The sequence below is a fragment of the Apostichopus japonicus genome, chromosome 21 (genome assembly GCF_037975245.1).
Source record: "Apostichopus japonicus isolate 1M-3 chromosome 21, ASM3797524v1, whole genome shotgun sequence".
Classification (NCBI taxonomy): domain Eukaryota; kingdom Metazoa; phylum Echinodermata; class Holothuroidea; order Aspidochirotida; family Stichopodidae; genus Apostichopus; species Apostichopus japonicus.
The window spans coordinates 4,579,634-4,607,473 of record NC_092581.1 but is presented as its reverse complement, the minus strand read 5'-3'; the positions used below and the strand labels follow the sequence as shown (position 1 = coordinate 4,607,473).

At 38.2% G+C, this 27,840-nt stretch overlaps 1 protein-coding gene across 2 annotated transcripts; it reads right to left on the bottom strand.

Moving 5' to 3' along the window:
* Window positions 1–26: 26 nt before the first annotated feature.
* Window positions 27–27,839, bottom strand: LOC139962504 (N-acetylated-alpha-linked acidic dipeptidase 2-like). Of its 2 annotated transcripts, none has more exons than XM_071962529.1 (19): window positions 27,679–27,839; window positions 21,417–21,631; window positions 14,626–14,788; window positions 13,827–13,961; window positions 13,019–13,150; window positions 11,397–11,583; window positions 10,228–10,318; window positions 9,820–9,918; window positions 9,193–9,278; window positions 8,829–8,948; window positions 8,426–8,508; window positions 8,116–8,179; window positions 5,905–5,972; window positions 5,066–5,163; window positions 3,869–3,959; window positions 2,579–2,837; window positions 1,784–1,868; window positions 1,203–1,295; window positions 27–1,090 (listed from the first exon to the last, which is right to left on the bottom strand). In XM_071962529.1, exons 2-19 carry the CDS (start codon window positions 21,623–21,625, stop codon window positions 874–876), a joined length of 2,280 nt encoding a protein of 759 aa, XP_071818630.1. In that variant the 5' UTR covers window positions 21,626–21,631; window positions 27,679–27,839; the 3' UTR covers window positions 27–873. The 2 variants fall into 2 exon arrangements, with proteins under 2 accessions (XP_071818630.1, XP_071818629.1); XM_071962528.1 differs by lacking the exon at window positions 27,679–27,839 and adding an exon at window positions 24,388–24,540.
* Between the last annotated feature and the right edge of the window lies 1 nt (window position 27,840).

Below are 27,840 nucleotides of genomic sequence, written 5' to 3'. Positions count from 1 at the left end.
TTTAAGTTTAATTAATCTGCGATATGAAACATGTAAAATTAATATAAAATTGTAAAACACTTGGAAATGTGAGTATTTAGAATATAAATTAAAAGCCAAATTACTGACTACGTGATGAAAATCGACAATAAAAACTGATGAAGAATATGGTTACTCCTTTAAATACTGGCGAAGTTATATACATTTGTTTTGTATTTAATCCAAATTTTCACAATAAATTTTAATTAAATTCGTTAAACATGTCTTGTTTCTATTCCACTCTGATAAACTTTCTGATCATTTCAATTTATCATAACATTGAACAAATTAACAAGTTTTCTTCTTATTATCATCTTACTTTCGAATCTGCGCATGTGCAGTTTGGAATCAAAACTAAATCATCAATTTCTTAACACATGTTCCTAATTCGCTTTAAAGTGTTTCTTTTACAGTTTAAAGCCTGAATATATTTCGTACTATATACTAGTAATATAAAGATACACGCTCTTGGGAATCACAAAACCATATGAAGTCTTTTTTTTTCCAAATGTTGCATAACTTTTTCAAAGAATGTCGTTTGTTTAAAAAATACATTCGAAAAAAAGTTCCCCTTTAATTTCTTCTGATTTGTGATTCATTTTCAGTTAATTGTTAATTAAAAGCAAACATTGCACTTTAACGTTCCCCAGGCACTTGTGTTGTTTTAATTCAATATATGCGTCGGTTCTCATACAATGACGTCAGTAGTATAGGAATGGTTATTCGATCTATCCTTACGGATAGCTTCCCCCCCCCCCCTCTCCCTCTGTGATTAATTTCTTTCGAACCAACATATTAGTCATATCATATTCTTATGTCTCTTGTCCGTTATTTTCATGAAATTTATCATTTTTTTTAGACTCCATTTGGCATAACTTCTGTCCACGCCCCCTCTCTCTTTAGTGTACTCGATGCACTGTGAATGATGTAACTTAGTATCGATAACTGTTTCTCGACTTCGCTCCAATCTGCATCCGGGTCATTTTCGTCTATATTTTCTATGGCGTCGACAAGACCAGGAAACGTATTGTAAGGAGCCTTCTGGTTCTTTGGGTACGCAAAAATCGTGTGTCTATAAAGAGAGTATATATGCATCTCATGAATATGTATTACAGCGGGTTATTTATATTAAACAATTTGATAAAAAAAACTTTGGGGTCCCCTATGATTTGAACCATACGTACCTCTCGGTGGGTTGACCTGGAAGTCCGTTTCGATCAAGAAATGCCCTCTCGAGTAACATGATTCGGTCATTAATAGCCCTGACTGCAAGGGGACTGCAAACAGAAAAAATGTTTGTTTATAATGTCTGATATAGGAAGTCCGAATTGATATAGGTGGTCCGATACACAATATTCATTAGATTCCTCCAAAATTAGCATAAAATGTTACGGGGAAAAAGGGGGGGGGGGTGTTACACACTGCCTAGGTACATAGGAGCGAAAGGGTGTATAAGGTATCCAGTTGTCCTCGTGTCTATGTTGGGTTCCATTGCATTATACGACTTTACGTCCCTTTTCTTATGTTTTTTTATGAAATGCCTTTAATTACTATTTTTCAAAGTGGTATCGTCCTATGGAAAGTTTGAATATGCAGTAGGTATATATTCTCTATAGCTGCTTTCATCTAGGCGTCTGTGAGTACTCTTTAATAAACCCATCAAGAGTTCGGCTTTTAATAGTACCTACATAAACAAACTCCAGTCTAACCCCTCCAATATCTCCCCACCCCTCCCCCCGTGAGGGGGGGGGGCTGTAGTACTTACTCGTTTTTATCCACGGACGGTACAATTTCTCGTTGAAATGTGTCGGTTGTCCTCATGAACTCAAGGAGTGCACGCTCTAAGTACGCTACAAGGGGTTGAAGAAAGATATAAATATTCTAATTACAATTTCAGGCGTATACGTCACTTCATTTTCAGTAACACGTTTGTTTTCTCAGTGAAATTAACAGCCATATCTACAAGGATGGTATTGTTGTTAATATCTACGTAACAATGTATGAACATCAAACGATATCAAATAAACTGTGGAGATGACGTCAATCACAACTTGTGACGTCATTGCATCTTTGTTTTACCAAAGTGGTATAGGCTTATGGAAAGTTTGAATATGCAGTAGGTATATTCCTCCATACCTAAAAGAGTATTAGTTTTATTCATGAATATGCTAGAAAGACTAAAAAAATGGTCACTGACTTTCAAACTAGCAGTTTTAATCTCACTGAAATATTGACTCCTCTACTTTTGCAATTCCTCAACGTCTATTAGAATAATTTGGAAGACTAAATATTCCATAAAAAAGTAAACAAAATAAACAAAAGCGCTTTCAGCTTTCAGATAATTTTCTACTAAAATACTATACATTCAGAAAGCTTACCTTTTGAGGACAATACTGTTGGCCTTATTAGAGCACTCCAGACTTGACAAATATGTTTAACGCTTTACTCTTGAAAACATTTACAAAGATGATACGTAAACTTTAATTTTTCCTATTCCATAAATTCTTTGAATCAAACTTAAAAAGAGTCTATATATTTAGTCTCGTCTGTATATACTAACTCATTGATAATCCATGATCCACGAGTTTGTCCCTGTAGGAAGTCACGTTTAGTCGACTGTAATAAAGGAACAAATAATTAGAATAATGAATAACATTTGCTGGAATGACTTGGCTATCGGCTAAATTCAGCAACATATCTCCGAAAATCTGCGAAACGGCCCGATGAGACACGAACCCTGGATCGATAAATTCTTCCATAAGTCGAAAGGTTTCGTATTGAGTGTGGTACAACGAGTAGAAGCTTGTGGGGTACGTGTCCTGTAAAAAGAGAATGAAAGGAAAACTATAGTAAAACAAAAAGGAAATTAAAATTAAGATAAAGTATTCTGCAAGGGGAGGGGTGGGGAGTGGGTGGGTGGGGGGAGGGGAGTCTTATGATTGTCATGAAATAACGTTTTACGAAGATGATACATCACGTGGTATAAAAAAGGGTGTTCCTTTTTTGAAAATTCAATACTAAACATATAGGCTAGCAACGGCAACATCGTACAATGCATCGACTGGAGCATCGCTAAACAAGAATTTCAAGTAAATATAAACCGCGAAAATTAACTGGGGAAATGCATGCAACAACCTTTGACCTCAGGGTGCCGCTGATGTAATCGTATGTGTGCTAACCTTTACGCCAGTCACCTGAACTGATGAACAATTAATAATTACTAGTGGTTAATGTTTATTTCCTGATAAGCTAAAGAATGATATGGAATGATGTGTTATTTGTGGACTGGGGGTTGCCCCACACATCATATATATATAATAATAATTAACAGTTCTTATATAGCGCAACTTACAATAAAGTCTTGCCGCGCTGTACTTAACCCTGGTCATTGGTAACTTGTCACACCTACACACCAAAGGGTGCACAATTCAAACAATCTCTCCTGGGGCACCACAGTGCACCACAGCCACGTGTCCCCTGGGGGACTTCCCATAGGGTACAGCCACAAATCGGCGCACGCAACTATATTTACAAGTCACCTCGCAGGTCCCAATTTATATACCTGGGTGAAGAGAGGCAATGGAGATAAAGTGCCTTGCCCAAGGACACAACGCAATGATCTGGTCAGGGCTCGAACCTGTAATCCTTAGATCACAAGTCCACTGGCTTCACCACTTGACCACAACGCCCTCCTACATATAACGTTTGATATATTTATGACCATGTCTACAAAAATTGGCATTTATAACGGTCTGGAAACGAATGTCTGGTAAAGGAAATCTACTTAACAAGGTTAATATGTAAAACCGTTATACCGAAATATCAGAAACAGTTTATGAGGTACACTTACAGCGTCGTAAAAGAAATAACCGCTAAGACACGATACACCGACACCGTACACAAAACCGTAGTAGTCACTTCCGGCTCCTATTCTAGGAATGCTAAGAAAAACGGTGCAAAAAAATATATTAATGTAAAACAATATCTAAATTTCTGCTTATTACCTGACACTAATACTAAAACCCTGGACAATAAAACGCCGACATAACATAAATGTAGTCGGGTACGTAAAGCTTCATGGCTATGATGATGACGGGGATAATCCTATGCGGTGTACTTGAAATTTTAAAGTTAGAATTCTAATCCAATGGAAACTTGTGTACCATTAATAGACAAAAATAATTATACACGGAGCAGATAATATATGAGAAAGATAGTTTAACTTCTCTGATATATTTCATAAGCCAAAGAAAGTAGCTAAGAATTGTTTAATGAAATCAACAAAGTTCAAAGAAAAACTGTACGTGCAATGTGTATAAGGCGTCTGGCAGTATTTGTATTCGAAATGTTATACGCTCTTTTAATGATTACGCAAGGCGGGATTTTAGCCTTGACATAGACTCTTCAGTACCAGACGTTAATGATAATGTTACTTGATTTTTTTTATAAATTTTTATAGTTAGGCCTACTTAACAAGAAAACACTATAATTCTCATTTACCCAAAAAATAACACCGTTTGCAACAAAGCACCCTTAATGACAAAACAATTTCTTCAAGGAGACGGGCATATCTCCTCGACTCCTTCCCAGGTCACAAAGTCCACCCACGGAAGGGTCGCCAAAATGATTAAGGAAAGATCGAACAGCCATACTTTATATTAGAACCAATAATATATGCTATTATCTGGGTTTACTGAAACTTAGATTTACCCTGATGCAAAATGTTTTTGTTGTTTATTGTTTGTTTGATTTTCCACAGATAATAAATATTTAAATGTGGAGTGAAGTCCATTAAAAAGCCAATACAAGCTTAACAAAGTAAAGGACTCCCAAAGAATGGGACTCCCAAAATGTGGTATTTAACTCGTAACTATATAGAGCGAGTGCGGGAAAGCACCTTTCTCGAATGTGGCGTGAAAAACGATACTGATAAATCCGTTGCATACAAATGTAACAAAACGAGAGAAGGAGAAGAACTTGGCGAAGTTCGATCGAAAAACTGTTTGATATAATTAAATATGTAAGTATTTCTACGAAGTATACTCACATAAATGATTCGTCCAAATTGTCTTTGTTATAATCAGATTTATTTAAGAAGCTGTCGTAAATCGATTGGCCCTCATAACTGGGGGCGGGATCCAGTACCTTTAAAAGTAGAAACGGAATAAGATCAAAGGTCAATTCCGGTCATTTGTCTTCAGTTTAAGGTTCTTTTACTTGTTCGGATGCACTGACCACGTGTGAAAGTCAAAGCACTCACCCCTCTCTTACATTCCTCTCCCTTCCCCCATTCCCACGTCCCCTCCTCAACCCATACATGCACACCATTTGCTTCATTGATATATACGCTTGTTTCGTGTCAAAGGTTAGAATAATGAATAATTGTACATATTCATATATGTGTCTGCTTGAAGAAATGGTCGTATACAGGCCTAACTAAAGGCGTATCGAGGCAATACAGTACCGGGCCTGGGTCAATAGGGGCTCCGCGAAAATATGGAGAGGCCTGGGAGAATATGCGGCACAGGATAACGAATTTTCATAATAAACTGAAGGAAAAATGTAGAGTGTGACAAAAGGGAGACCCGTGATATGATATAATTGGTGTGCGGCACCCGAACCAGCTCTGGACGCCTCTGTGTTGACAGCATATCGGAATTTTACCAGAGCACAGTGCAGAAAGTCAATTTGTCTGTGCATGAACGTTCTTTGCTCGTCCCTCCTGTCCTCCCATGCCCTACCACCCCCCACCCCCTACCCCTCACCTCCCCTCCTTCCAACCCCTCACCTCCCCTCCTTCCAACTCATGCACCCATGTGTCACGCTATACCTTTGCCTATGTATAGTTTAACACCTTTAGTAATTTAATTTTACGTCTATACTTACGTTTTTCATAGCTTCAATCATGACGGGGCTGATGTGAGGAGAAGCACTTGGTCGGAAGATATAGTTTCCTGTGGTAATCGATAAAGTTTTAATGTGATTTTATCAATTATTAAACTTTACAGGTCATCAACAGAGACACCAAATGTTGAGAATGATAACAAAAAAAAACTGAAAGATTTCAAAAGTATTTTCTTGGGGATTATATCCTTCCAAAGTGTTCGAAGTCATGTAACTGTCACTAAAATTTACTTGAATAGTTTAATAATGCCGGTCGAACACTGGTCAACTGGACGCCACCTTGACCGTCGCAACGCCGAAAACAATAAATGACAGTCGAACAGTTCGAAGGCTTTATCAAAGTTTAGCCAATTTTAAGTCGCGGTGGCTTCAGAATTTAATAAACTAACATTCTCCATATAGGTATTCAACGGTGTGTAATTGTCATGACATTACAATCTCGGAGAACATGCATCTGCTATATATATATATATACAGGGGCGTATCCAGGATTTTCCAATAGGGGGGGGGGGCGCCAGGCATGAATGATCGCCGTCCTGGGGGATGGGCCTAAGGGGAGGGGTGTACAATTTTTGCTTTCAAAGAAGGGCTGAAATGCAAAATGGTGTCATATGCATAGGCGGCGATCCGTACTTCCGAGTGGGGGGGGGGGGGATATGACCTTGTTGACTATCTAAGCGTAGCGCCACCATGAGTTGGCGCGAAGCGTACAAGAAAATTTTGGGATTAACAAACCCTCTAGATGGCCGGAAACGGCACTTCCCGAGGTTTCCAAGCGGCATATACCCAACTTTAAAATAGGGATGTCATGTCCGAAATATCTCATAATCAGGATCCAAAATACTTTTTTTTTTAATTTTGGGTGTTATTTTGGGAAAATTGCCCCTGTCAATCTTGTTTCAGGCGCAACGTTAGAATGTTCGAGAGCTCTGTTATATTATTCGATGAAGAAAATGGCCTCATGCAGGCTATTATAGGCCTGTACACATGCAATACACAATTACACATAGTTACATTCCTAGGTACCGATTGCTAGGGCATCCAGGTGAAACGTGTATTAAGCATTACCCTGGTTACATGAGATTCTCAGCTGTTCGAGGGAACATGTACGTGTGTAGGCCTACTATAGGGCCTATATGAATACTATGAGGGTGCATATATGTACTATATCAATACCGTGGGCGCAATAATACATTTTGTTGTTATAGGGCCAATGAAGCCTACAGTCAACTATTTTTGCTTTATAAAGACGCTTTATTTGAAAAGATCGCACTGCGTTTATGGTAGGCGAGAAATGAAGCTAAAAAAGAGCCGTACATTAACGAAGATGCATAAATGTAGGCATGAAAATATTCTTATCCCTGGCATTTGGTGGGGGGGGGGATATGGTGCATTACATCCCCTCCACCCATTTTCATGGGGGGATATATCCCCCCTCCACCATGGATCGCCGCCCATGGCCATATGTGATCCATTTTTCGACCTTAATAATAAGCAACATTTCCAGTAAATATGGACACAAAATGCACAATTTAGTATGGCTGGCATGTCATTTAGTGTTTATAGTGATAATACAAACACAATTACCATCTATGTTTCTAAAACTATTATGCCACCGAACTTCGCCAGAACCTTTTTTTGGCAAACAAAAAATAAAGCATACGGGAGGGGGGGGGGGGGGGTTAAGCGATCACCGACATCTCACATAAAGGTCATCAATTTTTTTTTTTTTTTTTTTTTTGCTAAACTTTTTTTTTTTTGGTGACGGCCAATAGGGGGGGGCGCGCGCCTGTTGCGCCCCCCCTGGATACGCCCCTGTATATAGACTCGATTTGTTCTACAACCAATGTTTCAACCTATGAATAATGTACCAATAAATTTCGTGGATCAGAAGAACGTTAAGACAACATTGCAACCCTGAACAGAAATATAGGAGCTTTTCTTGTTAGACTCATGCAGTAATGCTTGAGTATCAATTCCCGCATGCGCAGAAGTAACGATGATATGGCTATTTATATTTTTGTGTGATACTTTGACAACCTGCTGCAGGAATCTTCACTGGCAATGAACGATGAAGTTAGCATGTAAATTGCATCATGTACAATAATAACATTCATATTAGAGAACCCTGCAAAAGATAGAATGAAACGACTAAACCAGATGAGGTTTATATCAAGATGGTAATACACTCACCTGCCACGGCGATATCGAGGTTTAAATAGGCCACTGAACGGCTGCCCAGGAGATGATAATACTCCTGTAATAATGACGAAAGAATCTCCTTGAACATTCGGTTTATTTATAACATTATAACGTTACACAAGCAATGCAATCATGGCTCGTAGTGGTATGTACGATGAGCCCAGCCCTCCCCTCCACCCCCCTCCCCCACCCCCTTCCTTCCCCCGAATATTACTTTCTTATAAGCGTTTACATGAACTATAGAAACTCTATGGGTGACATGCAATTCGCGATAACATGTTGGTACCATTTATATTCTTACCTCGGTCCATTCCACTGACCCTATAAGTCCATATTCCTCCGCACCCCAACTGCCAAATACGATGGAACGTCGAGGCCGCCATCCTAGGAGAAAGAAAACATTGCTCTGTCAATATAACGTAGAATACCTTATGCATATCTTAGAAATTCTTTGTAAGAACTTTTTCTTCAGGTTTTAAAAATAATTATTTGTCAAATTTTCTTTCCCTAATCCAATGCGAAAACGTAATGATTGTTATGTTTTAGTCAGTATGACTAAACTGTATTGCAAAATATTAAATTGTTTTTGCAAATAAACCAGAATTATTTATCTTCATAATAAACAACCCCCAAAAGGGTCCTGGTCTATCACTGCCATAAACATCGTTCGTCACATATAACCTAGGCCTACACCTATAGCCTACCGTTCTTCTTCATGTCGCCTATCACCCGTGTGATCTCAAGTAAACAGGCGGTTCCACTGGTAGGATCCACAGCACCGAGACCCCATGCATCTCGATGATTTCCAATTATCACATATCGATCTATTGATTAAAAAATAAATAATTATATAAAGATGACGGATATAAATACAAACAAAGTTTAAAAATAGTCTGTCTTTCCTCCTTCAAAATTTGCCCATAATTTCCCACATGTCTGTTTCTGATATACTTTTACCGCCATCTTATGAAGCATTTTATGATACTGTTGCTATGGTGATTGACCTTACTATCTATAGACGTAGGTATACGTACCTATCGTTTTGTTTAATGTTTTGTATATACTTACCAGGTTCAATCTCCCCATGAATAAACCCAATGACATTGTACGCCAACCTCTGTTCGCTGTAAGAGTTAACAACCACGCGAACCTGCCTAAAAACGAAATAGAAATACAACCATTATAGCCTGCTAATATGAGCTGGAATTTTAGAAAATAGAATAAAAACCAGTTAAAAAAAAACGTAATACTTACATTCGTACATGTGAATACGAATATAATAATACAAAAAGAAAATCGAAATATATGCAGGCCTAACTGTAGGCCTAACCATTGTAGGCCTAACAACAGTTATGGCCAACGTAAGTATTATTACAAAAATATGTGAAATACAGTCAAATAATGAATGACGTTTCTACAATCGTGTACCATTCGGATACCGATCGATCACGATACCTAAGGCGAGATTACATGGTAGCCGCACACCTGCACGCAGATCTTAGCACGATGCTACATATAGAGACCCAAGGAACTAAACGTATTTTTTTAAACAACTATACTTTACTAAAAGGATTGCGCATCAACTTTATTCTTGCTATGCAAACTTTCGTGACAATATTACTTTACTGTCTTTGCTTTGACAATTTTCCTTGTTTGACTTTAATTGCATAAATTAAAAACAATATTAATGTTTACCTGCCAGAATCCACTCCTTTAAAGCCTGGACCAACTTCATAATTGACTCCCTCTAAGTTTCCCTGCCAATCTAGTGGAGGGCGAGGGCCTGTTAGGCGTCTGAAAAATGTGAAATATTGGGGAAATAACATTTTCAGTTAAAATTTGATCAAAGTCATTGGGTTGAAAAGTGGTATGGTCCGTCATTAAATGACGGACCATACCACTTTTCAACCAATGACTTTGAGTATTCGATATATCAGCGCTCAAACAATCAAACAAATAGTTATTATAATTACTGTTATCTTGTATTGTACTGAAAAGTGAAATTACGAAGTTTACTTTTTAATCGCATCAATGTACGCTTTAGTAGTATAGCCTAACGTATGTAAATGAGACCAAAAGGCCCGGATAGGATAAGAAACAAACCGTAATAGGTTAGCTGCGTCGCCGTAGTTAATTGGATGAACAGGAATTGTGGGCAGTCCAGCATCACTTTCATCCAATCGGAAAGCACCATCTAAAAAACCGGAAGATTTTCTTATCACTAACATAATTATGCTCAAACGGTGCAATGATCATTTGTGTTTTCAAATATATAATCCAGAGAATACATTGCAATATGGACTGTGCGCTTGGTGGCTGTGACGTCCCTGCATAATTACCCAGGCACACCTGATGCAGCGTTGAAATATTGCACAATAGTTTCACAAACCGAAAAGTACTACCGACTTTATCGAGCTGGGACACACTCTCATATTCCTCTCCAACTGAGCTCCCTCTGTCCCGTTTCAATCGCCATTTTCTCTATATACACAACGCTATATACTTGTAAGAAAAGTCACCCAAGATTGAGCATGGGAACGGAAACCAAACAACTTGATGCATCCTTTACCTTAATCCTTTATCCACATTACTCTGCATTCCACTTTGAAGCTAAGTTTTAAAAGTACAAAGAGACTAATCCGGCGCCGACAATGTGTTTGCTACCTAGCCCTAAATACAATGACTCTTACATATCCACTAGGCACACTGCAAAAATTCTGAATAATAATACACCCCATAGTAAACCAACTTGAAAAGAATTTCTGAGATACTCGGAAGTTTAAGAAACACAATATATATATATATATATATATAATCTTGCATAAGAATACTTAAATTGACAAAAGCCGATGTACGGATCTTATTGGCCATTAAATGTGCACCTAATTGTTAACAATGTTCATCAACCGATAAATCCACTATAAACCTTAAGCAAAGGACGTCCCTTCACATTCAAGGATGGTGTAAAAGGCAGTAATTGCAGATATTGAACTTGACTCTGCGATCTATGTTAAATACTGTTTTTCTACGTCCTTAGCATCTGATAACATAATGCTACAAGGTTTCTTTGTGCAGTAAAACACAATACAAGACTATACCATTCAATGCTAAAACCCGATTGTTCTCTACGTTCCGGTAATTTTCATCACCTTTGAAAAATAAAATCCAAGGTAGTTTTGTTAAAAGATACACTGTGATCTCATTGCAATTTCTCTAAGCAAAATATGATATTAGTACTGAAATGAAAATAACTGGTTTAAGCCAATTCTCACCAGTTGAGGGGTAGCCTGGGGTGAGTGGGTCACCAACTCCCACAAATATTGACCCTCGTTGAACAGCCGTTGGTGGTAGAAACGGCCCGTTGGGGTACGGTAAACCAAGACTGGCGTTCACCGAATAGTCCGCTGGGTCGGAGTAAATTAAAAGTGCCGAAGCACCGTAGGACTGTGCGTTTACAACCTACGGAATACCAAAAGAAAATAATAATAAGCCGATGGGATAGAGAAAATGAATATTTATATAGGCCTAAATATTAATAAGCATGAGAACAATGCATTACTGAAGACAATATTATAAATATGTATGTCGTTCTTTATACGACATCACGTTATTATCACAGATTATATTATAATCGTATATCCGAAAGAAAATTTCTATGAACATATACAACCTTCACAAACATGAATATGTCTTATAGATATTTGCAAACGGAGCCCAGGATGTGAATAAGTAGGTTCATGATCAGCGCTCAGTTATGCATCTCTTCCTTAGCAAATATCAGTAAGATATGTTCTTGTTTGTGAACGATAAATGCGACGGAAAAAGCGCCGTTTTGTGCATTTTCTGTCGCAAAATAATCTATCGCGCTGTGATAATAATGTGATGTTGTGATTAGCTCATACGACTGTTAATTTGTAGCTCTTTTTTGCATAACTTTACAATATTCTGTTTTTGTGACCATGTTGAATATACAATATATGTATATGAATTTTAGATCCTCCTGCAAGCAGGAACTCGCGAAGAAGCTATCATTGGCTTATCAAAGCCGCAAGCTGACCGAAGTCAGTCTCTTAGATTCATATTTAACGTCCATGATTATGAATTGTCAATTGTCAACAACTCTACAACTGGACAACATACATTAATCTTGGACGACTCGAACTCGGGACCTTATGATTGAAAGGCACCGGTATCATATATATTATACTATAAATGCTTCAAAAGTATAACATCAGGCTCAAGTAAGAAGCCGTGGTGAGAAAGGAGTAAAGATGGTAGCTGGCCAATGTGAGTGAAATTAAAATAAGAGTTTTTACAGAATGATTCAGAAAAGAGATTTGCTATGGCTTAGTACAAGATGTGCGTTTCTTCAACTCTTCATGTTTGTCTCTATTCCTAACTGTTAATATCTCCCCATCTTCATCATACCCTGCCCAGTCTTAGTTATACAAGGAACTTGCATAAAAATACCCCCTTACCCCCCCCCCCCCACGAACCAGCCCCAATTCCTGATTGGTCAATACCCATTTACTTCATTAAAAGCCAAGGAACAGCTTTTCAAATGCTCGAAATTGGAAGTCAAATACAGTTCAATTGTTCGTTATCTGTGTATAAACAGTACATATTTCAGCGGTTTGATTTTCGCGGTTTACCAATGATGACGTCACACGTTGACCAGAGTCTCCTTTGGGTCAATCTCTGTTTTCAGACATTTCAGAGGTACATGTCACGTGACTACCCAAATGTCCATTTTTGTGGTCGTTTAGTTTGATGGGTTATAGTAGGTTTTCTAAGATTTTTTTTACACATGTTGATTATGGGTATGTAAACTCCCAAATTAATGGAAAATCCCAAAACAAATTGTTGTCTACATAGTTGGGCTTTAAATGTTTACCTTGGTGGATCTTCCAGTTCCTCCGAACCTAGAGATGAAGATCTTACCGGTGAGGTTGACACCAGGGAGGAGGGTGTTACTGAGGTACTCGAGATCGTCCAATGTACAATAATTGCAGTAGACAAGTTCACCCTTCAAATGGAACAATTTCATTAAAAAAAAACATATATATATATATATATAGGTACATGATGGAATTATTGAAAACTGAACCTCATAATAGGACAGCACTTCGTGTCATTATTTTAACTTGCCAAGAAGACTATACAAGTCAATACGACACTTTTCTAGTTGATGTTATTGTTTTCTGAAATATTATTAAGTGATATATTAATTTCATTAAAATTAATAATGACTGTATAATGTAGCTTTCTGGCAACACAAGACCACGAGCTGTTGATTTTACCCATAGGATACCTGTCCAGGTGCACTTAGATATTAATCCTAGTTATGATAATTAGGGAAACACAATTTTTTTTTTCGGCACTCTACTTTGTAGAAAACCACTTCCTTTGTAAGTATTTGGTCAACCAGTTCACAATATTTTCCTGCATGTATTTAAATGTCGTGGGCAGTAACAACAAACAAGCGTCATGATATATGTTAATTACTGAATATTAAAACAAAACGTAAAACTGAAGTTCTGTTGACTTCAGAATATAATCATATAATAATAGTAAGTAATATTTGTATAGAGCATAATCAGCAAAGCTGCTCAAAGCGCTTTACAAATGTAAAACCTAAAAAAAATATAACCTAATTGAACAGACTGAATGAAGCAAATCGGGTTATGTGACACGATACTAACCGTGACGTCACCCGAGGCAGAGTATGCACAAAACGGAGCTGGTATCCCATCTTGTGTCAAGATGTCTTCACCCAAGGGATCTGACTTCAGCGCGGTTTCGAACACAACGTTTCCTCCATTATCTAGGATTTGAGCCTAAGATGAAAAGATCTAAAAGTACTATTTGAAACAGGGATTGATCTGAATAGTATAGCCTCTTGAGTTAAATGAGAAGCAAACCCAAAATCAAATAAAACCCATCACATGTTTGAGATTAATGGGGGAGGGGCAAGAGGCTGACCAATGTATAGGGACAACATACCCTCGTAAGAATCACGTTTTGGAAATTAGTGGAAGGCATTGGCCTGGGTTGCCCCCTCCCCGTCCCCACAATAAGTGATGTCGAGGGCCCTGGACGTTAAATGAAACAGTTGCTTTTGATGTAGCACTCTGCTAAATAGCTAAGAAATCTAGCTTCGTTTGGGCTGTCAGTTTTTCAGTGTCTGGTAACAAACAGTGCAACTGCGGAGTGAGACATTTAAATTTAAATTTCTGTTTATCTGCATAGTTTTAATTTTGCAGTAACGATATTGATAACTGAGAATAGTTAACATTAAGTCACATTAAAAGCTTTAATATTTTAGAAACAGTGTATAAGCAGAACCCATATCAATCAAGGAAAATTACTAATTCAATATGTTACAATATATTGAAAGAAGTAATGGGGATTTGTATGTCTAAAATTCACTTCAATTCAAAGCTTCTCGTATTTAACTTGAAAACAATGCAAAAGTGGCAGGGATTGTGTACCAACTCGTACCCTATTTGCAGCACTTTCGTCGTCGGGTGGGTACTGAAGGAGCACCCTGTATGGCACCAAGTAAGCCTCGTCAATTCCGTTTTCCAGCCATTTTGATTTGATGGCTTGAGCTGTCTCTAAATCCGCCTCCGTTCCGGCTACATGAGGTTTCTGGGTAAGTTCTCTACGAAGTAAGCAAATATAGCCTATGAAGGTAACAGAGTCCAGTGATCACTTTCAATATCTTATTATGTTTTATTATCATAATAATATGAATATTTATCATACAACACATTGCGATTACTTTGTAAGCGCGAGTACATGTGTATCTCGTACTCTTCAAGCTGTGCTTGAGAAAGCTCGGAAAGTATACGATAAAGATAGTATATTCTCATTTAAATGATTGCATTTTAATTTTCAAGTTTTGCAATATATATAGAGATAGAAACCTATCTTTCTAATTCGCTATTATTTTTACATATAGTGGCACACATATTGTCAAAAAGATGCCTGATAAATCGAACGAACCACATTCCTTTCCTCTACTCACCACTCGCCCCCCCCCCCTTCCCTTCTCCTTCACACCTCCGATCAAACCCTTTCTTGTATTGCGGTTTCGCCGGGCATTGAATTGCTCCATGTACGTTTGCATAATCTCTTACATTCTTGGAAATGATGAATCTATAGTACTTTGACTTTATTTTGAAGTGTCACTGAACTTAAAGTCCTTCAGTACTTAGTTAATTAGTTTGCTAAGAACTCTCCCTCCCCTAAACTCAAATAAATTCGCATAGGCGTTGAAATCTTTAACATCCCCTTGGCACTTGAAATTTCATTTCCAACGATCGTACGATCTCTATGTAAGTTTATCTAACCAAGACGTGTTCAGACAAATGACCGTTATATAGAGTAACTTAGCAACCGATCGCATTGTGACAGTGGTCGTTATGAAAGCGTTTGAACCAATCTCAAAGACCGTTATATATAAGTTAAGATTAGCCAATCAAAATGGGCGAACATATATATATGTTCCTAATTATTGATCAACTGACTCAAAACGAGACAGAAAAATCAATAAAATGTAACACCGGAGGCCAAGAATGATGCCACCTTGACAATTCTTCGGAGAAATTCAACAATGTATCCATCTTGCGTTTAGTAGAAAAGAGAAACTAAGTTCTGTGTCGATTAATCGAACGGAATCCAAGAAATAAAACGAATTTGAAAATGTAGTGAGCTGGCGGCGATACTATAAACATTTCTACCGTAGAACAATGGGCTGCAACAATACTGCTTTTATTTAATAAAGATCTGTAATTATGCGCGTTTGTACTTTCTTTCCCATATTCCTTTATTCATATAATTGTAACAAACAAAATTAACATAAATAATGACAGAGAAGGTTAAATAACACATAGCCATATAACAGAAATACACTTGTACATTAAGATCATTATAGCGTTGCACCAAAATTGAATTCCAGGGTCGACAAAATAATGGTCACCCGTCTACAAACTTTAAGAAGCTATTTTCTAAAGTAAAGTTTGAAGTGGAAGTATATTTATTTCTGATCTGAGTTTTCTAGTAGACATTACTGGTAAAGTACGGACACAGCTCTGATGATCTGTACCACATCCCAGGGCCGTCTTAAGAGATCACCGGGCCCTGGGCCCGGCAATGGAGCGGGGCCCCTCAATCAAGTGAGTTCGAAAAAAGTTGTGTGAAAAATTGACATCCTTGACAATCGCTCAAGCATAGACATGCCTGCATTTACTACCCCTCCCTATGTCGCGCATAAAGGATAAAACTTTAGCTGAATAACATACGTGATATATCTAAAAGCTGAAATACATTATAGAAGAGTAATCTTCCACTATTTAATGTCAAACTCTCAAGTGTTTCACCAACTCTCGTCACAAGTTGTCAAGTATCGAATTCAATCAGGAATAATGGCCTATTCAATATGTTTTCCTCCCAGATTAAGACATGAGGTTACTACGATTGCGGGGCCCCTGACATCGCGGGGCCCTGGGCCAGGGCCCATTGGGCCCATGCGTTAAGACGGCCCTGCCACATCCGGATCATATAATGGCATCAGGACTCACGAGGTCAAGGGACCAACATATACCCATTGCCGGGGGATCAAGTAAGCTCTTGAGTCCAGTATAGGGGCCCTATAAGGTCAAAGAGATCTGTGAACACTCACGGGTAATACTTATATCATGGGGAGGGACAAAATCATGGGGCTAATCTGGCGCTAATCATAAGTTCATCAATTATTCTTTGTATCGTTATAGATCATTCTAAGACGAAACGGTGATCCGGGACGTTAGAAAGCAATTAGCTGTTCTGTCTAGTATACATGTGTCTGCCTGTGTATCAAGATAACAAACTCGCATTTTTACAATGCATGGACAAGTTTACTTCCGAGTTTGGCCATGTACCTCAAGTAACAAACTGCCGTTTTACATACATGCATGGACATGGTTTTCATAAGGTTTCACCAGTTATTTCCGAGAGCCGTCTACAAGATCGAAATCTCCAGCTTCAAAGCGTATAGAAACTGAACCCTGGTTGAAACCCCTTCCATATTTGTTTTCTTTTTCACATAGAAATATACATAGGCGTAGGAGCCCAATTTGATTTGGGGGGGGGGGATATAAAAATATAAGCAACATTTTTCGCCCGCGTTCAACATGTTAATGTGCATATCATATAGGCATGCATCGGCTATTACATCGCATGACAAGAACATACGATCATTTCCCGTGTTAATACCCTTCCATATTGGTTATAATTATTAGGGAAGTCGTTACTACAATAATGATCATAATAATATCAGTTCAACCATTGAAAAACACATTGCAAATTATTTTTCTTTCAGTAGGTGCCCGAAAAATTCTCAGCATATGGCCTGAATTTTCACCAAAAAAAATCCGGTTGGGGGGGGGTGCAATCCCCCGCCTCCTACGCCTATCGATATACGTAGTACTCATTCTGCATCGCGAACTTTACATCAACTTGTATTTTATGCTAAGTATAGCGCCGTTGTAGCGATGCATCCAGAACTGGCCAAGGCAGTGCAAGTACATGGCACTGTTCCAACTTTTTGATCGCAAATGCTTGTGAAGACTGTTGTATAAATAAAGTTGTATGTTAAACAAGGACCTCGTTTTACTTGTATTCAAATTAAAATTCCGCTAGCATCGATCTTTAACTTCTGGTCATTTTTTTCATTAGGAACCTCTTATTTCGCCTTTTCTCTCTTTTAACAAGAAATGAAAATTTACGACGAATTCGCTTGGTGCCAGGCAACATGATACGTACAATCAGAATGACTTAAGAGAGAATTTAACGACCCTGGTTACAATTTATGGCTGACCTCGGAGGGAAACAATATTGTTTCCTACCATAGAAAACAAATCAAACTCCCATCACGGATTGCCTGTCGTTTTTTTTTTTACCGCTGGTTTTTTTGTGTGGAATATAAACAATAGGTTACGAAGAAAAACGATTGGTGAATAATTGCGATTTCTATTGGTATCGCAGAGTGGAAACTTGGATTGATTGATTGACTATAGGACGAAAGACGAAGAGAAAGAGGTCGATTGGAGACGGCTTATCTAGAAGAAGAAGAAGAAAAAACAGGCAAGAATTACTTTACTACCCTTGACGATAATTAAGAACTCTACCCCTGGGGGAAGAAGAAAGGGGGGTGGGCACAGATTGAGCTGCAGTGGGTGTGACAATCTGTCATCGTGCTCGTTGTAATATGTTATAGGTGACTTTGGGAATAGGTTATTTATTTCCAAAAGAAAAATGTCAAGTTCGATATAGCTGGGACATGAAAAGATCTTCAGTTACATGAAAATATTTCTAAGTTATTTATATATATTTGTAATTTTCATAGCGGATGCTGTCATGCATGTATATACAGCAGAAAGTAGCACAAAGATTCACAACTTCTCACCCTCATGCATGCCTTTGTTTCATTCTATTCAAGAAGTGTGAAACACAGACAGGGTAGCTCGAAACAATTAAGTCCTCACCATTACCCCCCCCCCCCCGCCCCCCTCCAATACACCCCTCTATCCATCCTTCAAAACTCACTGCTCTTCCCTCACCCTCTATCCCCGTTCCCAAGTGGGTTATTTAAAATCCTTGTTTGCACCTCACCTTCCAACCATTTTTTCCCGGGGGACATCCTAGAGCAGGGTTTTCCTAACTTTATCCCCCACGAACCCCCTGTAGATGTCAGAGTTGTCCACGAACCCCCAACTTTTCGAGACACGATCTGAGTCATTATTATACTATAATACGCATAACAGTGCTTCGTAAAAGATCAAGTTCATAGTTTAATATTGTGGAGTTTGTCGATAGGTACAAATTTTGTACATTACTAAATTGTATGATATATCTGATTTTAGTTCAACAAAAAGTACTCAAGTTTTGACTTTCAGATACGTCTCACGAACCCCCTGGGATGGACTCACGCACCCCTGGGGGTTCATGCACCCCAGCTAGGGAACCCCTGCCCTATAGTGTTTGGAGGAAGAGCATAGTTTCATGATTTACAACTCATTTAAGGGCACGTGACCTATGCTGGCAATATATTAATCGATATTGATTTATTGATTTAGATAGCCTGTTCGCGGAAAGGAAGGCTGTCTGGAATATTAAAGCAGTAGCAAGGAAGGGCAGAAATGTCGTGTTACCAAAAAACAATGACATTTTACCGCACTTTTAAGTTTCTTAAATGGTACACAGAAAGTAACTATATGTGAAAGTTTACGTGATAACAGATTGGGGTATATGGGAGAGTCGGTAAAGGGAGCATTGAGTGAGGTTGAGTCGAGATAGGAGTGGGGTGGTGCATCCTTGGCATCAATCAGAGGTTGCCTCTGTAAGTTACCCTTCCCAGTCTTAAACTTTTTATTTTTATAAATTCTTCCCTAAGAGCAATTTATAATTTAAATTTTAAAATAGCTAGACTGTTCCTCACAAATGATAACTCTCTATACATTAATTTCTGTAGATCCATAAATAAAAATACTTCCCAAACTTTGTATTAATCGTTTTGTTAGACTTTTTTTCTTTTCCTAGGCAGCTGAAGTACGCTACCACACCCCCATATACCCTTTCAAAAGAGGGCCCCATTCCCAAAACAGGGCCTCATTCTCCTCCATCGTTCTGCATTCTCTTTCACATCCTCCTTCACATTCTAATCATACGTCACATTTTCTTTCGATATTTAGACATAATATTGACATTCGTTCATATGTGTATTCATACTACACTCCCATTTTAATAATGAATACACTAATCGAACCGCGTTTGGCTATAGGCCTATCTCCTACAACAGGCAAGCCGATGTTGGTATAAGACAATACATACATGCACATTCATATCGACGCATTAGTGTCATTTCCGCTCAAGACGGGTCTTGAAAAACGCAAATAAAAAATAGTTTACGGAGCGATCAAAATTTTGTGTTCTATTCCTGTTTCCCCCTTGATTTGAAATTGTCAGTATTTCACTATGAGAGCATCAATTATATGAAATAAGATATATTGCTTTTGGCAGATACTTTGGTAAGACAAACATTGTTAATAGTTTGTTTTTTATTATTGTTTGTTCCTTGTCATGTCCGGATGTTTCATAACGTTTGTCTGTAATCCATTTTGATGAAGTAACAAATGAATATAAATAGATTCGAAGGACAATGGAATGAAAGTAGAAATATGAAACCTTATGCCAAGTTCCCCCACACCCCCACTTTTTTGTCTTAGATGTGCGATAGTTCATCACTTGATGACGTCACATTTTAGGCTACAGTTCCCTTTCATGTATGTTAGCTCAAAATCCACAAAACTGTAAGAACGATGCACATTTTAGAAAATCGATATTATAACGGTAAATATGACATTTTTTTAGAATGTCGCTATAAACCGTCGTAATAAAGACATAACATAACATTATTATAAAGAGCTTTATACCCTGGGGGGGGGGGAGGTAGGAGGGAGGGTCAACGATGTAGATCGAGATGAGTGATGGGTCGGTCGAGAGAGGGGTGGGGGGGGGGGTTAGGTAGCTTATAAACACTACTAAAACGCACCTGTGCTTGAATGCAAACGTTTCTATCAGTTACAACGTTAGCTGAGATTTATAGGTTACATGATCAACTGCAGATTTTCTTAAAAAGCCTTTTTTTCGTCCTTTTATTTTGAATTAAGTAAAGAGCTATATACCTTCGACAACCAAATTGGCAACAGTTATAGCACGGCACCGCCTCCACCTTGTTTGAGAATAAATTATGGTCAGGACAGCCAGAAACATAAGTTTTTTATTTCGCCTATGAATTTCAGCAGCTGTTACAGTGGCGTAGGAAGGTACTTTTGAGTGGGGGGGGGCTGAAGATTGATGTCCGGCCTGGGGAGGGGTCTAAGGGGAGGGGGTGATCTCCTCCCCTTTGGAAATTGTTTGCATTTCCAGGTGGCCTCAGATGCAATTTGGTGCAATATAGCACACTTCAACACCCACTCCATTTTGTAAATAATTTTGCATTTCCAGGTGGCCTTAGATGCAATTTGGTGCTCCAAATGAGATTTTTTTTCTCATTTGGAAATGAAAAGGGGTTTTCTGACTTGCGAAGCGGGGGGCGGAATGATACTTCCGCCCCCCATATTTTTCACTGGGGGACTGGCGCCCCCAGCCCCCCGGTTCCTACGCCCTTGAACTGTTATAGAAATACTATAAATTTTGAGTTGCATTGACGGACTCTAACTATACACATTCAGCTGGTTATGACGTACCTGAGGTTTTCTCTTATGTTGGACGCTTTCACAGCTTCTCTGTATTCGGCTCTTTTATCTAGTCTCGGCGTGGGGTTGTCTCCGGGGTCTTTGGGGTCCACCAGGAAGCCAATTATCAGTCCGACACCTAGACCAACGATCATACATAACAGCGCCCCAGCAACGACCATTAGGTACGAATGGCGGCCCTTCTTCGAATTGGATGTCATCTTTGTCTAAAGGGAGTATAAATTAATCCGAGTATTTGTAACTTTTTTTTCAAACTTTATTTTTGCCTTTCTATTTCTGTTTCTTTTTCATTTCGGTACAAAGCGTTAAATAAAATAGGCCTAAAGATATTCACATGCATTAACAAAATATATATAGATCACATTTCTCACATAGATGAAAAAATATTATAGCATCAGAGATACAATGCATGGTTAAAGTATTCCTATAGGGAGGAAACTGACAATTTAATTTGCATCTAAGAAAAGTGAGATTCTGCCAAAACTTGGGTTCCACAAGACACAGTAGATAATACTATTGGCAGAACCATTGTCATTTGTTTCACGAGGTGGCAGTGCATGCTGAATATTCATACAAATTCATAAATTGAATGTACGATAAGTATTTATTTTCAAAACAATTTTGACGATATTTTTAAAAACATTTCGAAGACTGCCATTATATATAAAAAAAAAATATTAAAAAAATGTTAACAGATGGCCTAAATGTCATTGCCCTACATCCGTAGAGAATAGCCGTGCTTATTCCTTTTGGAAATTAAAGTAATTAGCATATTATTGAATATTCAAATTTCAGAAACAGCCAAAATGTTTCGCACTGTGAAATAGAACGTAAGGATTAAACAGCGCCAGTTCGGTCCGCTCACAAAACCAAAGAGAGGATTTATTTCAGTTTAAGTATATTTTTGTGCCTGGATGTTTTTGTCTTCTATTTTTGCTCTATGTTTCCAAGTAGTTTTTCTCGTTGTCCATGCTGACACAATTACCTATGACATTATTTAAAATTATTCAACACTTGTTGTTTTACTAGGCCATAAAGTACAAAATAAATCATTAAAACTCTGTTGGGTTATAAGCTGCCTATTCGACGGTCTTCTTTTCGAAAAATATTCTTCCTTATTCTTTTCTTAGTCACAAACATTTCAGAACTGTATTCTAGTCCTATAGTGTGTAATTGTAACTCATAATAAATTAATGCAGCCTAACGGGGAACCTATATAAAACATACATGATGTTATCTTAATTTAATCGCGTCTTGGTTTGATTACCCGACCACTCACATACACCCTGAAATTCCCAGGGGGGTTTCTCATATCAATGTTATGTTATTCTTTGTATACCAAATATGAGTCATGTGAATATCACGTGACACATCAAATTCAAATAGGTTCTTAAATAAATTCAATGGATCATTCACGAAATTAGGCAAAGGTTTAGAGTTACTGTCTGATTTATAATTATTATTAGTTATTATCTATGTATTATGATTATTATGATTATAATGATAAATATTATTATTATCGTTAAGATATGAAAAATAAATTTGGTTGCAAGAAATTTTTATCTACACAGAATTCGAACCTTCACGACGGAGGTAGGCAAAATTAATTTGTTACATATATAGTACGTGCTGGTTTTCACGCATTCTGAGCATCCGATTCTGATTGCGGTGAGAAGGGGGGGGGGGGGGGCGGTGGGTGGTAACCCAGTCCTTACTGAAGATCATGTGTCGTACATTTGGGCCTAACACTTTGCGGAACGTTGTGCTCAAACGATACCGAATGTACTTCATAGAAGCGCTGTTAATTTCTTGGTTTTAGCGGTGACCAATGATATATCGCGAATTTATAATTAGTAGTGTCTATACACTTGCGTACAATCAGAGGAAGCAGTCCCATCGAATGATTAATCCATTAAAAGACAACGACAGTGTCTACATGAAAGTAGTACCAAAGTTGTTTTAAGCATACAGATCCAAATTTCATCCAAAGAAAAACTGTTTCGATTTATATACTGATGATCTTGTGAACACTTAGTTTATGGTTGCGAAGTATACGTGACCACGTATTATATGTTGAAGTTAGGTGGTTATGTTTCTATTTATTTATGTCACGAGCGTCCACCATAACTGACATAGCCTAACCATTACTGCCTAACAAGCATAAGTACCGTAAACCAAGTTCGCTTATATTACCTGTCATGTAAGCTTTCAGGTGTAGTAGTTATCAATTAATTTTCTACGAGGGACAGAGAAATGCAGTGGTTGGATCAAAGGGTCAGATTATTACAATTTCACTATAAATAGATCGAGCAATATATATACTGTGGTAGGACAGTAGGGTACTCAAGCCTATCCGGTCCGTAAGCTTCCGGCCCACACCGGATTGGGATCGGCAAGGCCTTTGGGACGATATCTTTCTTTTGCGGGCCGGATTAAACTCTTTCGCGACCCGGAAAGATTTGGCACGAGGGTCACATATTGCTAGTGAAAACTAACTTACCTTTCAGATCAATAGATCCCATTTTTCGAGATATACAAATAATATATTAAATATTTGCATATTAATTCATACAGATGATTTGTATGCTTTCTCAAGCTATGCTATTTGATTATTAAACACATCTATAACCTTACGAGATTTCCTACCGTATACGTCTCTACATGACACAGAGACAACACATTAGACCTGTTTAATGTGTAAACGTCACCAAATTACGTCACTATTCCAATTTCTGCAGAATTTACATGAGTTGACTATATACTGGTTTGTGTTTTTAATATTTTTTGTGTTTATAATAATTTTTAATATAATTTCATTATATTTATCTTACGCAGCATCTAGGTAACGAGAAACATGGAGCATATCCAAATTCAATCAATTCCATTTTTTTGCTCACCATGCACGGTGCATATTTTTGCATGTAATATTCAAAAAATACAGATAGAAAAATGTGATACTTACAAAATGCATGCTTGCGTGAACACGTGAGCGAAAACTTGAGTCCAGAAAAGAAAAAATTAAGTGCCCACAATCACCGGTTCTTGTAACGCTTGTGGTTTGCATAATTAGGCAACAGCGAAGATATTTAAAGTTTCCAGCGGCAATATGACCAAAGAATATATATATAGATATCTCTTGCGATTGTCAGAGAAGACAGATAAGGATGCCGATACAAGACATAATCGTTATTCAGATAGCAAGGTACTTGACAGGACAAGTTTTTAGATCGCGTTTCCCCTGCGTAAATTTCAACTGATGACTTCGAGATCATAACAAGGTACGTGTCACTGTCTGTGTTTTCTATATATTATATGGTGAATAGGCGGGGAACATGGGGTTAGGGGTGAGGGTGGGATGGGGTGGGGTGGGGTTTGGTGTGGCGGGTGCGTGGGTGGGTGGGTGGGTGTACGCTTCCCCCTTCAAGTTTCAACAACACAACACCACAAATTAACTGTAGTAATTAGGACAGACTTGAGTGAAGACCAAATTTATAGCCTAAATATGCCTCGGAATGTACCATTTGACGTATATTTTCCCGACCCCTCTACTTTGGAGTCGGATGCAACGACATGTGGTCAGTCTACCCCCCCCCTTCCACCCCCCTCCACCGCATTACAATCTAGGATCCTCCCCAGTTTATTTGATTTGGAAATCTGCGGATGCTGGAAGGTTAAATCCATTTGATTGTCTTTCACCCAAATGGCATTGCCTTCGATACTAGGGTATCATCCTGGGCACTTTGATCAGGTAAGACAAATTTACACTGCAGTCATTACATTTATTGGGTTGAACGTCATGGCATATGGTATAAATTAACGGACGATACTCAAGGCTACCACCCTCTTTAACCCACTGCCCCTTCCCTCCCCCTCCCCCTCCCTCCCGCCCTGTCATCCCTCCCTAAGTTCAATCCTTGAACGTTTTCACTGCCCTGAATGCTTATGATTTTACTGTAGTCCTATGTTGATCCCTGACCCCCTCCCATCTCCCTCCCATATCCCTCCTCTCTCCACCTCTCGCTCCCATCTCCCTCCTCCCTCTCGCGAGCTCCGTGTTTTCAACCGGTCATAAGCTTATAACGCAACGTTTAGAAAATCCTCCTGCTCAAACCCATCTTATTACCAATTGATAACCTCACATCTACGAGATTAAATTTTCAGGTTATTTTCTCTATTAAATGATACGCCACTCATGGCAACGTCACACAATTCATAAGGACCAACATCCCATCCTTTATCTCCCGCAAAGATTTTTTATTATCTCAACAGAACTATTTACAATTTAAGAATAAACACCTCTACATGCTTTTAATAATGGCTTGAATGGTCGGTTTTTCCTCTGTTCGTTCTCTTCCATATTCTTACCTGTTTTATGTTTTATTCTCTCACTGTCTTTGTTTAATTTTGTTTAATTATAAATTTAGGCCAGCAAGAAGCATTAATATCTCTGAACATCTCTATATCACGTGTAGAGCTTAAAATTATCATTTTTTCTACTTATGTATTATGATGAATCATTCAGTATGAAATATAAGAATGTCTGCCACGTGTTATCTCTCTTCTACCCCCCCCCCTCCCCCGTCGAACCCATTCATCCGCCGTCTCTATGTCGCTCATTAAAATCGCTATATGATTCAATTTTGTACAAATTATACGTTCAAAGGTGCAAAGACACTTGGCATTGGCACAACCATCATCACTATTCAGAGGCCCCATCAAAAAATTACAAATTCAAATCGCTGTATGAATTCCATTTTGTGCAAATCATCTGTTCAAATAAGCAAATATAGTCAAGTAAGCAAATCCAGTAACAACGAATACATTATACCCTACTCATATATTTTCGCGCAACACTGTTTCACCCTCTACTTGACACAACCATCATTACTGTTCCTAAAAAGTGTTTTACAAAGCTAAAGGTTATCGTAAAAAAAAAGGTTACCAAATGTGCATAATTCTTTGCTTTTTGAGCATATTGTACGCGGGTACTTTCTGTTCTTAGACATAAAACCGGCTTGCGAAACCCTTCAACTTCCTCCTCTCCCAGGAAGCTACCCTGCTATCATTATTACTGCTGTACTTCACTCGTTACCATGGAGGAGGTATAACGCGAATCTTTCAGTGTTACTAAGTAAACCTACATGCACGACAGCGTGAGTTATTTGCGCATTCTCTTCGGTTCCCCCAAAACGAGCGTGCAAACAGTTTTGGTCTTCAATACAAATATTCGATATGTACAATCATGATAAGAGTTGCTCGTGTTTAACGGGGTTTTTTTTCACTTTCTCTATATCTCTCCCGCCAAGATTCAATTACGACGCCTGGTATATTTATATACTGTTTTTCATATTTTTATATTTAGATGCATCTGTATGTCTAGTATATACTATTTTAGTTTTTTTTATATATTATTTTTAGTCCTGAGTGTTTCTATATTTGTCATGAGGAGGACATTTTGAAGGAAAAGGTTTGTATTTTGAAGGGAAACGTGTTGCACATGTCAACTGTCCTTGACATAATAAATTTATATGAATATTTTTTAAATTACAAATCACGGGCTTCGTTAGCTTCCAGCAATCGCTCCATACGTATCACACACAGCACATTGGAATCAGGTTTTATTTTAATCTTCTCACAAAGCCCACGTCAGAATGGTGCCGAAACTAAATCGGGGAGGGGTCGGGGGGGGGGTAGGAAAGGACGGCGAAGTGGCACACAGGGGAGAGAGGAAGAGGGTTCAATCTGGGGTGGTGAGGGGGGACGCACACAGTAAGACATGTGTCTTTGAATTGATAATTGGTATGATAGAGCGTAATGTGGACCAACTGCACAAGGTATGTACTGGCTCTGTCTCTCTTACCACTTCTAACCGGCGTCAAAATGTCGCCAAAATACCAGCTGTAACTGGACGATATACATTAATGTTGGAGTGTCTCGAACCGGGGACCTTATGATTGGAAGGCACCGGCGTTAACCACTGAGCTAACACTCCTAAACTAGGAGTGTAGGCTTATTATTTGGCCTCGTTTTTTTTCCACCTCCATATAGCAGCAGTTGTCTGACTCAAGCATGCGGGACCGTTGACCTATATATATATATAACGTTGAATATACCAGTCATATGGAAATATGTTGTATTCGAATATATGTATATATATATATATATATATATATATATATATATATATATATATATATATATATATATATATATTTGTATATAGTTGTATTCGAATTTGAAAGTTGCAACTTACCTTAATGTCGTAGCCAGCTATATTATATGTGAACACAAGAATATGATGTGATACCAGGCTCAATTCTGTATATGTTTCCCGTTATGGTATACGCATTGCTTAACAGAAGGCGTGTAGATATATACACCTGTATATATAGGCTACGATACCTTATCAGTTTAT

Coding starts and splice junctions, on each gene's coding strand:
- LOC139962504 (XM_071962528.1), bottom strand. CDS start 24,489: ATGCAAACCACAAGCGTTACAAGAACCGGTGATTGTGGGCACTTAATT. Junction 13,151..13,826: donor CTGCCTCGGGTGACGTCACG/GTTAGTATCGTG, acceptor TTCCATTTGAAG/GGTGAACTTGTCTACTGCAA. Junction 5,164..5,904: donor TGATTGAAGCTATGAAAAAC/GTAAGTATAGAC, acceptor CTACTTTTAAAG/GTACTGGATCCCGCCCCCAG.